General features: G+C 43.2%; 1 protein-coding gene across 3 annotated transcripts in view; it reads right to left on the reverse strand.

The window, feature by feature from the left end:
* Positions 1-4,045: 4,045 nt before the first annotated feature.
* Positions 4,046-12,073, reverse strand: part of ADIPOR2 (adiponectin receptor 2) — an 84,903-nt gene continuing 76,875 nt past the window's right edge. For 2 of the 3 annotated variants that reach the window (XM_036297542.1, XM_036297543.1), the window contains 2 exons: positions 8,979-9,172; positions 6,751-6,890 (listed from right to left, as the gene is read on the reverse strand). In XM_036297542.1, coding sequence (XP_036153435.1) covers positions 6,762-6,890; positions 8,979-9,172 — 323 coding nt within the window. In that variant the 3' untranslated portion in view covers positions 6,751-6,761. Of the gene's footprint in view, positions 6,891-8,978; positions 9,173-12,073 lie in introns of all 3 variants that reach the window. The other variant, XM_036297544.1, reaches the window with a different exon arrangement.

The raw sequence follows: 12,073 nt of genomic DNA on the forward strand, positions 1-12,073 counted from the left end.
GTAAAAAATCAATAAAATATATTTTAAAAAAAAAAGTCTTAAAAAAAACTTCTAAAAACATCTTTGCAGTCCCGCCAGTGTGGCTCAGTGGTTGAGTGTCAACCTATGAACCAGGAGGTCATGATTCAATTCCCAGTCTGGGCACATGCCTCGGTTGCAGGCTCGATCCCCAGTAGAGGCAGCCAATCAATTATTCTCTCATCGTTGATGTTTCTATCTCTCTCCCTCTCCCTTCCCCTCTGAAATCAATGAAAACATATATTTTTAAAAATTTTTGCAAAGCCCTGATGTAAAGGAACTTTTGCATCTAAGAAAAGCATGAGATGCCCAGCAGCCATGTTGGAAGATACTGGGGTTCAGCAGAGGCGGCAGGAGTGGCTGTAGTGGAACAAGATCCCAAGAGCGAGCAGTGGCATGGGGAGGGTCTCCAGAGGGCTGGCTCCACACTCCCCAGGAGGTCCAGGCCCCCTGATCCACAAAGAGACTACCTGGCTCTGTTCCTGGGGTTAGAACTTTGGGGAACATTTCAATTTGCCAGGCAGAGCCCACGGTAAGGGAGCTATGTTTGGGAATTCACTCTCCACATACACATTCCTCCAGGATCTTGAGGCCCTGGAATTCCTGCGGCCCGCCCTCTCAGACCTGGCTCCTAAGAGACAGCAATCTCCATTAAAGGCAGAACTGGGCGGGAATTCTGGAGTGGCCTCAGATCTTTCCGTTTAACCAACCTCCAATGAGGAGGTCTAGCCACACCCCATAGTCACAGGCAAAGACAGTGCACAGGGCCTTGGGGGGCCCTTCTCAGCCCTCCACTCTTCAAAGTACAAGTTTCCCACCAGTAATTGGCCCCCTTCTCCCCCAACTCAATAAAACACATTCATTATATTTATAAAATGCCTTATGCTATCCATTATACAACATTACTTTCATTACCACTTAAGTCTCACAACAATCCTGTGAGGTGAGCATGAAGAGCCTGTTTACAGTTGAAGAAATCGAACCTCAGAGAAGAGAAGGGATTCACTTAGCTAGTTTAAGTGGCAGAATAATGGTAGGAATAGCTAAGGTTCATATGTGCCAGACAAAAGCAGTTATTAACCCATTCAACCCTTGCAACATCCCTCTGAAGTAGGTACTAGTATTAGCCCCACATCACAGACCAGGAAACTGAAACACAGAGTTGAAAACTGACTCCAAATTATTAGAAGAATGTTGTGAGGTTTGAATGCCATATTCGTAATAATGTGCCTAGCTACGATTACCTTGTTTCATGGAGGGACAGAGAAATTATAGTTTGGATGCCAGGGACAGTAGGTAAAGGTCACAGTTGCCTACCTGGTGCGGGTGGGTGAGAAGCAGCAAGGAGCCCTTTTTCCAACCCAGTGGCTATCATGGCTCAGAGCTTCCCCATTACCATGTCGCAATGACCTCATTGTGATCAGCATGGCAGCACGAGCACTTCCTAGCCACGGGCCATGGCCACCCACATGCCTTTCTTCAGCATTGGTCCTGGCCTCCAACAGCATCTGACCTCAAATACCGCCTCCCAGACACAAACTGCCAGTCTCTCTATAGGAAAATCCAGTGTTGTCTTTTGAAAGGCTTATCTTCCCCACCCAACCAGAACAAACATTTTTAGGCAAATCTAACAACTATTTTAGCCATATAATTTTAAAACCAAGCTTAGGAAGTGCTGTGGCAGATCCTGGCCTCATTTTGTCCACTTAAACCCCATGCCGTGCCTGGCCTGCAGTGGACTTTAAGATCTGGAAATCTCTTTCAGAACCAATGATCAAAAGACCATTTCTGATCAACTAGTTTGCTCCTTACCTGGAAGAACAGAACATTCTCCTGAGTTTGCCTTTCTTCAGAGGTCAGAACTACTGTTCCTCTTTCTACTGTTAACAAAATCACTAAAGGACAGCAGGTGGCAACCTGGCTCAAGCTAAAGAGCCATCATCTTTATTTCAGAGGGACAAAGTTCAAACCAAAGTAATTTAATAAATGACAAGAGTCTGGAGTACAGAATCTTTTTTCTTTTTTTAAGATTTAACTTTGTGTGTTAATCCTCACCTGAGGATATTTTTCCATTGATTTTTTAGGGAGAGTTGGAAGAGAGAGGGAAAGACAAAGAAGTATCGATGTGAGAGAAACACATCAATTGGTTGCCTCCTGCACATGCCCTGACCAGGGCCCAGGCCAGGGAGAAGCCTGCAACCAAGGTACATGCCCTTGACCGGAATCGAACCCAGGGCCATTTGGTACACAGGCTGATGCTCTATCCACTGAGCAAAACTGGCTAGGGCTGGGGTACAGAATCTTGAAACCCTTTCCCTATAAATGCTTCACATCTTTGGGGGACCCAGAATTCAAGGCTGCTGTGAGAGCCTCCTTCCTCAGTACAGAGATATATTAACTTCTAAATTCACTTAATAATTTTGTGTATTTTAATAGAAGTGCTTTCAGGTAAAATGCTTTTATAGTCATTCAATGTGAAGTTTTGGTTCAGGAGAGCAAAGGAGTGGACATATCTTAAAGTCAGAAAAGTAAATATGGGGAGTCACAGACCACAAAAGGGAGAAATTAGAGCAAGAGTTTGGCAGAAACGCCAGCCCATCACAACAGAAAATTAGAGAAATGTTGATCCGTGAGAGCACTTCACAGAAAGATGCAAAGGATGTTAGAAACCCCATTTTAACAGGTGAGAAAACAGGGTTGGGGAAATGACTTCTCGCCTGTCACCTGGCAAATGGCAGAGCTGCACTCTGAACCTACAGCTGTTTCTAGGTCAGTGTAGCTAGCAGGGGTGGTGGGTGAGCAGTAATGAGAGACTTTCGTGTTCATGCAGCTGGATCCCCTGCTTCCTTGGGTCCCTGAGCGCCCTCCATGCCATCACAAGCAGAAGTTACAAGAGCCAGGCTTTGTTTCACCAAATCAAATAGTTGAAGCAGGAAACGTTTGCATATTAGGATACAGGGAGTGGCAGTCCCTAGTTCATGCCCATGAGAATACAGAATGTGCTGTAACTGAAGCAAAATACTCAAGATGATATTATTTCTGGGGTAATTTTAAAGCAACAATGCCCAAAGGTTTCTCTAGACTACCCAGAGCCCTAGCAATCTATAGTCAAAATTCAAACTTGCCCTTATCTATTTCCTTTACAATATCCAGAGGATATTGAGGAGTATATACTAGTAGACAGCTTGGAAAAGGCTGGGAAAAAATGAATTATTTGTAGGCTTCACCTTATTTTTCAAGAGCAGAATGCAATCCAGTGTTCTCTATGCAGATAATATGGAAAACCTTTAACATTTATCTATACCTTAAAATGAAAACTCAGAGTGGACATATTATCCCAATACTGGAAATTCTCCTGCAAAACTAAAAATACCTAAGACAAAAGTTAAAAGTCTTCTTTAGTTACATACTAGTAAAAGGGTTAAAAATCCTCAAAACTTTTAAGTCAATATACATAAAACTGTCTAATCTGAATTTTCTTCTTAAAGAACACCGGCAGTCAGCCTTAGCTTTTCTGATTTAGTTTTTGCACCGATGTAATGTGAGCTGATCAGTTCAGAGGGTTGTAGTTGGGTTATGTGAGATAGCAAGAGCCCTTTGGATAACATGTTCATTATATATTAGTTTCATAAACTTTAATAATTAAGGAGTTAGCCCTCTCCTCTATTCTAAACCTGGTCAAAGGTCAGAGTTCAATTCCCAGTCAGGACACATGCCTAGGTTGCAGGCTCAGTCCCCTGTAGGGGACATGTAAGAGGCAGCCGATGGATGATTCTCTCATCATTGATGTCTCTCCCCCCGCCCTTCTTCTCTCTGCAATCAATACAAACCTATTTTAAAAAATAAAATAAACTTGGTCAGAAAGGTTGAGAAGTGAGCTGGGCATGCAAATTTTGGCTTGTGAATTCAGATTAGAAAGTTTATGAAAATTCCTTAAGCTTCAGTGTCGAAATTAACACTTCAAGTCAGAAATGCCAAAAGCTCTGGGGTGGTAAGCTGAGACAGTGAAAAAAATACACAACAAAAGTTCATTTTCCACTTGGTTCCTTTTATTAGAAGTTGAGTATACAGCAAATAGGGAAATCCCATGGTGAATGAACCATCGCACAGATGCCTTTCCGAAACCCCCAACTTCTATGATCCCCAAAACATGTGCTTTGTGGCTTCAGCAATTTTTAAAGGGTAAGGAAAAAAATACTGAAAAAGGCCACTATTTAATGGTGATAGTATGAAGCTGTAGAGGTCCTAATCAGCTAGGGCCAAAAAAGAAAATTAAAAATCTGCACAGAGCAAGCAAGCCTCAGACTGCTGAGAGTAAGGCATTCAGGCGCCAACCTGGTGAGAGTTCTCAGCGAGCACTGTAAGACCAAGTGCAGTGAGGCTGTTGGTAGTCAGTTGCACAGACACACACTTATAAATGGGCACGCACACACCCACACACACCCTAAGGGGAGATTTCACTGGATTATACATCATTGATGTTAAATTTCATGTTTGCTAAGGGTTTGTGCTATGTTGAACCAGATTGGGCTCCTCTTTGGGGTGTGGGGTGACTGGGCCCAGAGACAGGTACCTGTTGGTGTTGTTTCAAGGCTGCATCTTACACCCCGCACCTCAAAGAGCATGACCGAAGAGCAAGTCTGGCTTCTGATATGTGCTGTTGCTTCCACGGAGCTAAGTGAGCTTCCTTTCACATGGCACTGCCCTGCTGGGCTGTCCCCTCAGAGGGAGTAATACTGCTCTTTATTCTGTCAGGCACTGAACTGGTTCACCCACTGAGTCTTTTGCTGGGTCCACCTAGCAACCAGGGTAGTGACCTTATCCAGAACCAAAATACTATTAAGTTCCTTCCAAGTTCTACAATGGATTCTTTCTTCCTGGATCCCAGCTTTTGCTGGAGATTAGAAGGGAAAGAGGAGAAAAAGAACCGAGAAAACCCCATACGGAATAAATAGGAGACCCTTCCCACATTTGCAAACACCCAGTGGAGGATGCCAGCCCCCATGCTTAGGGCCTCAGTGTTTATTTTAAGGCGCACAATCCCAGGATGTAACGATCATCTGCAGCCTTGGATAACAGTAAGTAACCTAAGATTCTAGTGCTATCTGGGTGGTTTGCCTATGAGCCATGTGAGGATTATATGAACCAGAGCCTTCCCCTAACACTCTCCCTGATGCCATAACAGGGTAACCTTGAAGACATAAGTAATTTTTTTTTTTTTAACACTTCTGGCAACTCTTCAAAGATACAGCTTTCAAGATTCTCCCAGACTCCTTGGCAATAACATACAATTTCCTTTTAAAATTTCCCACCACACTATCCCTTAAAATTGGGATTCAGACTGCTGCTATTCCATGGTGGGTATTAGACCCTGCTTTACAAGAGTTCTAGTGGCTTTTTTGTTCAAGGAGAGCAGATATGTCTGCCACACTGAGGTTCACCAAGACAGTTACCGGGGACACTCGTCTTTCCTAATCCTAAGGAAGCGGTCTCCCAACCTTGGTAAAGGAGCTCAAGAAGCACCTGGACAAGGCAGACTCTCTTGATTGGCTCCATGACAAGAATGATGATGCTGGAAAAGGTCAATTTTTATTTCCAAGAGGAGGAAGGGTAGTTGGGGCAGGGATTTTTATCAGAGGGACATTTCCAGGATATTCCAAAAGCTCCATAACAAGGATATGGAAAACTGTCACACCCCTGCAATCAGATGAAAATCACCCCAAAATGAACAGGATGCCAGGAATCACTCAGACCAGCCCTGTGCTAACATTTCCAGAGCTCCTAGTCTCCTCTACCCTCCTGCAAGCATAACTGACTTTCTGCAGCAGGTGGCTCTGTTCCTTAGAAAGGATCATCGGCATAAAAAAGAAGTGGGTCTGTCTCTCAAAGGACACCTGAACTAGAGCTTTTAACTAACATCCTGTAAGCCATTCACTTGCTGCTTCCTTAGAAAACAAATACAACCTCCCTCTCCCTCAGGACTCCCCAAGGCTCTCAGGCATGAAAGTGGCGATGAGATCACTGGGCAGGGTCTGTGCTCTCTGCCCCATCGGGGTCCAGGGATGACAGCCTTCAGAAGGCAGCATGGTGCACCAAGGCATTATACACTCTGGGGCTATCACCTGATCCTCCTCCGGTCACTTTGTGCAAAATTGAAACAGTGTGTGGTACTTGCATGTTTCATTCTATACAAAAATTCTCCCTCCCTCCCCTACCCCTATGTTTTAAACATTTATATAAATTCTTATTTAAACAGTAAGTTAGAAATCTTATTTACATTAACTTGTTTGTTCTCCCGAAAGGGCATCTAAAATCACATTCCCACCCCTTGATAGGATATAAATGTTTACCTAAATTGGTTTGAATTATTGTTTTAAGGAGAAAGGGAGAGAAGAATGAACTGCCAGCTAAACTGTTTCCCCATCAAATAAATATGATATGGATCAGAAGCCAGTTTGCCAAGGGTCTTACAGAGCCCTCAATCAGTACATCCCAACAATACATCAGGGTTTAGACCATTTCTCCTTTTCCCCAAATTGATGCACTCCATCCTTTGAGGTATGATTTATTTTTGTTTTTCTCTTCTCAGTCATGTGCCACATGGAGCCTCTGGTGTGTCACCAAGCGCACGAAGCTGTCAAAGTTTTGGGGCTCCTCTGGAACTGGCATAATGGCCAGGAAGGGAAAAGCCTGCAGGTGCAGCAGGCCCTGGTTCAGGGTCCCAGCCCTGGTTACTGCAGGTGTCACAGTGCATCCTCTTCACTGCAGCCTCCGCCGATCATGAAGCGGAACTCCTGGAGGTTTGAGACTCCATGGAAGTGAACAAAAGCGCCAGCAACCACAAAGATGTGGAAGAGCTGATGAGAGTGAAACTGGAGGCAAAAAAAGAGAGGGGGGTGGAGAAACCCATGCATTATTAAAAGTCTGCTAATGATTCTTAAGATCACTTATGCTGAGCAGAGGGCAAGGAATGGATGTGACAGAGCTCAAATTCGAGATGCCCACAGATGTTGGGATATACATTAGGCATATCATATTCTGCTAAACTGAAGGCCAGCTGTCCCCACAGAAATCAAGGTGCTGCCGCTAAGTTCTAGACATGAAACTCTGCACACTTAACAGTGGAGTATCTGGTGAACTCAGGGGCAAATGATGGGCAAAGACAGACCACAAAGGCCCCAAGGACCCCCTAATGCCTAGCAGCGGGCTCCGCATAGACAGAAGGGCATTTTCCTCATTGTTGATGGATATTTTTATCATGGACTAAAGCACTTGAGCTCTGGTCATTCAAATGTTACAAAAATGCTCTCTGTTAGAAAAACTAAAGGGATTTCCAGGATTGGGTACAAGGTCAAAACATATGGTGGCTAGAGTATTCCAGCTCGAAGACTCTGGAATTACATGAATAACATACTATATCGAAAAGACTAGGAAAGCAGGGCCTTTTATTTCCTTCTCAAGTCAGAAGCTGGTCTACAAACATGTGATATTATTTCTGATTTGACCTGTTCTGTTGAATGCTCAAAAGGGATTATCAAATTCTCAGTGTACCAAAAATTACTTCAAAATTACACTATCCTCTCATTACAGTCTCAAAATTAACAAGTACAGCAGGAAAAAAAAAAAAAAGAAAGAAAAAGTACAGCAGCAAAACAGTATTTATCAAGGGAAAGACACTGATTTTAGAGTGTAAACTAGATTTTTAAGTCACATCCATAGAGATTGTTTCCTAGGAAACCAAAGGGGACTCATTCTTCCCCAAAAGAAGGAAGGGGGGAAATCCACATCAATGCCAAAATTATGAGGAGGCAATCTCAGAGAGATAAATTAGCTAAGGATGTGAGGGCGATCTGGCTGCGACATCTGTCACCTCATTGATCGCCAGGGTTGATTCGGCTGATCTGGCTGGCTAGGCGGGTGTCCCCCTCCTCCCTCACCAATCCTTGTGCATCCCTCCCGAAGCTGCCTGGTCGGTTGGTAGAAGTGACCGACCTCCCCTCCCCCGCCACCCCCACCCCGAGAGGACCGGTCTTCGGTCAAGGATATACGAGTAGCTGCGCTCCCCTGCTAGAACCTCCAAATAAGCTCTCAGAGAGATAAATTAGCTAATCTGAAGGTCAAAAGATTGCCTAAATTAGCATTATCTTCATTTTACAGATAGCTAAATTAAACTTTAAAGAGACTAGATGATCAACTTAGTCTAAAAAATTGACAGGTTAAGGAAAAGAATTCCAAAGGTCAGACTTCATATCAAACAACATTCCACTTCTACTGTTGAAAACATTTCAGGCCATCTTCTGTTTTAAAATTTTCCATCTATTGGTCTTTTGTATTTTATTTGCCCTTCCTCTTTCCTCCATTAACTGCAATCTAGTTATCTCTATCTCCTGTTCCAACCAAATATATATATATTCAATCTCTCATTACAAATCACTAAATTTGGTGATCAAAAATGACCTAGGCAAAAATCTGGTCCATCATTCTTGTTTCATAAATGAGGAAGCTGCGATGAAGAATGACTAAAGGACTTGCCAGTACAGTGCAGTATACAGGACTCACACTCTATTTTTAGACTAGCCTGATTCCAATTCTACCCCTACCACTGAATAGCCAGGCACACTGGACAAGTTACTGATCTCTTTAAACCTCATTTCCTAATCTTCAAAATGAACACATTAGTAACAGTTATTATACCTGATAGGACTAATATGTTAAATGAGGTAATCCATGTGAAGTGCTCACTCAGTCATGTGCCAGGCATCCAGTAAGTACTCAATAAATACAGCTATTATTGTACTTATCATCCAGAGAAACATAACTGACGAGGGGGAGTTAGGCTTAGAGTACAGATCTATTGGTTTTGAGTCTAAAACGTTTTCATTTATTTCACTTCCCAGTCTGCCAATAACCCACTAAAAGATAAGTATATATACACAATAGCCACCTCTGATCACACTTACCCAGATGTCACATTTGCCAGGAAAGAAGCGTTCGGGAATGCGGGCAGCATACAGGGCAGCCCCCGTGATATAGAGACTGGCCATCAGCATCAACCAGCCGATCTGTCCTATGGTGGCAGCCTTCAGGAACCCCTCCGAGATGATATAGTGCAAGGCAGGAATGATTCCACTCAGGCCAAGTCCCAAAAACACTCCTAGAAATCACAAGAAAAAGGCAAAAATGCAGAAGAGAAATAAGGAACAAGAAATAAATATTATAAATTGATTACTTCAAAGTAGAATGCAACATTAGCTTCTTGTCTGAACAGAAAAAGAAGGTACTTCAAACTCGGATACTGCCACACGAGACAGCACAGCTATGTTCTAAAAGACAGATCTATTTACCGATGCAAGGAGCCTCCTGCTGAAAGAGGCTTAGCTTAAGGACTCAGCAGTCCTCAAAGCACATTGCAAAGTATTTTAGAAATAGACAGCTCTAGGAGTTGGTTTAAAATTCCCTAAATTCTGCCTCTTTATAGACACAGGTTGCAATATAAAGCAATTTTACATATTTTATCTTCACTTTAAAGCAACAGATATTCCTGAGATGGAAAGGGGAGGGGATGAGAGAGTAGAGGTGGAGGCGAGGAAAGAAAAGGCAATTATTGGTTCTGATGAATCCCCAAAGTATTTTTGGAAACCACAGCTAGAACTACACTCCGCTAGAGGTTCATCCCTCCAAGCCTAAGCCATGTGTTCATTTCCAAGATAAAGAGAGGGACAGAGACAGAGACACAGATGCTTCTGAAAATTCTCAGGCCCAAAAGCACCAATGAGGTACAGAAGTCTACAGAAGTATCAGAACACTCCACCAAGCCCCAATGCCTTCAAAATCATCTACAGCAGCGTTTTTCAAACTTCTGGATATGACCAACTAAGTTGAGTCTGGACCAGAATTTTTTAAATGAACTAGGCTAAAATAACAAAAATCAGACTGTGTCACAAGTGGAAAGTTAAAAGCTAGTTTATAAAAGTTTTGTAACTATTGTTTCTGTCAGTGTGTGTGTGTGTGTGTGTGTGTGTGTGTGTGTGTTCAGGGTTGTAAGAGAAAATGTCATGATCAAAAAAGTTTGAAGGCAACTGTTGTAAAACCACTTTGAAATCTGTGTGTTAACCAAGCACTACACGAATACTCCATACAAGAGTAGTAATTGTTTTACATTTTTGACACAAAGACTTAAGAATGAACCTTATAAAACAATCATTTGGTAAGCTTTCTCAATAGAAAGGGGCATACTGCTTGCTTTGGACATTACTATATAAGCTACTGGTATACAACAGCAGATGTAAGTACAATGCCTATTCCTAAATAAAATGGACATCAACAGAGAAGAGGAAAATGACAATGCTCATCTCAGAAAAGAAATCAAGTAGGCCTAAATAAAAACTACATCCTACCTCCTCTCCTCACTAAAAAAAAAAAAGAGGAGAACCAAGATGGCGGCATAGGTTAACGCCGGAGTTTGCTGCTTTGAACAACTACTTCAAAAGTGAAACTAAAAGACGGAAGGGACATCACCCAGAACCACAGGAACGCTGGCTGAGTGGAAGTCCTACAACTAGGAGGAAAGAGAAACGCATACGGACACTCAGAGGAGGCGCAGTGCTGAAGTCAAATTCTGAGGTGCGGAGTGCGCGGAGCGGGCTGGCGGCGGAGGGCGCGGTTGGCGTTTTCAATCGGGAGGGAGTCGCAGACTCTGAGCTCCAGATACGGGCGAGTCTTTAGGGACCGAGACTCAAACGGGAGAAGCGGGACTGTCTGGCTTCGGTCAGAGCGAGTGCAGCTTTCTCTCTGAGCTTTGCAGCGGGTGCTAGGACTCAGAGAGGCAGAGCCCCTGGGGACAGGACTGAGAGCCGCCATAACTGCTCTCTCCGGCCCACCGTGTTGATCCTGTGAGACCCGCCCCGCCCAAGCCCTGCACAGAGACATTTGCCGGATAGCCTCAGGCAAAGGCTAGATTAGCACCTCCCTAGAGGACAGAAGTTCTCTCACTGCTGACACAGCTGACTCTCATAGCCACTTGGCCTGGAGGTCAAACCCTCCCTGGTATTAGCTACAACAATCAAGGTTTAACTATAAGACTGCGAACAAAGACCACGAGGGGGTGCACCAAGGAAGCATAACAAAATGCAGAGACAAAGAAACAGGACAAAATTGTCAATGGAAGATATAGAGTTCAGAACCACACTTTTAAGGTCTCTCAAGAACTGTTTAGAAGCCGCCGATAAACTTAATGAGATCTACAAGAAAACTAATGAGACCCTCGATGTTATATTGGGGAACCAACTAGAAATTAAGCATACACGGACTGAAATAAAGAATATTATACAGACTCCCGACAGCAGACCAGAGGAGCGCAAGAATCAAGTCAATGATTTGAAATGCGAGGAAGCAAAAAACACCCAACCGGAAAAGCAAAATGAAAAAAGAATCCAAAAATGCGAGGATAGTGTAAGGAGCCTCTGGGACAGCTTCAAGCGTACCAACATCAGAATTATAGGGGTGCCAGAAGATGAGAGAGAGCAAGATATTGAAAACCTATTTGAAGAAATAATGACAGAAAACTTCCCCCACCTGGTGAAAGAAATGGACTTACAGGTCCAAGAAGCGCATGAGAACCCCAAACAAAAGGAATCCAAAGAGGACCACACCAAGACACATCATAATTAAAATGCCAAGAGCAAAAGATAAAGAGAGACTCTTAAAAACAGCAAGAGAAAAAAACTCAGTTACCTACAAGGGAATACCCATACGACTGTCAGCTGATTTCTCAACAGAAACTTTGCAGGCCAGAAGGGAGTGGCAAGAAATAGTCAAAGTGATGAATACCAAGAACCTACAACCAAGATTACTTTATCCAGCAAAGCTATCATTCAGAATTGATGGTCAGATAAAGAGCTTCACAGATAAGGAAAAGCTAAAGGAGTTCATCACCACCAAACCAGGATTATATGAAATGCTGAAAGGTATCCTTTAAGAAGAGGAAGAGGAAGAAAAAGGTAAAGATACAAATTATGAACAACAAATATGCACCTATCAACAAGTGAATCTAAGA

This window comes from Myotis myotis, unplaced genomic scaffold (genome assembly GCF_014108235.1).
Source record: "Myotis myotis isolate mMyoMyo1 unplaced genomic scaffold, mMyoMyo1.p scaffold_m19_p_3, whole genome shotgun sequence".
Classification (NCBI taxonomy): Eukaryota; Metazoa; Chordata; class Mammalia; order Chiroptera; family Vespertilionidae; genus Myotis; species Myotis myotis.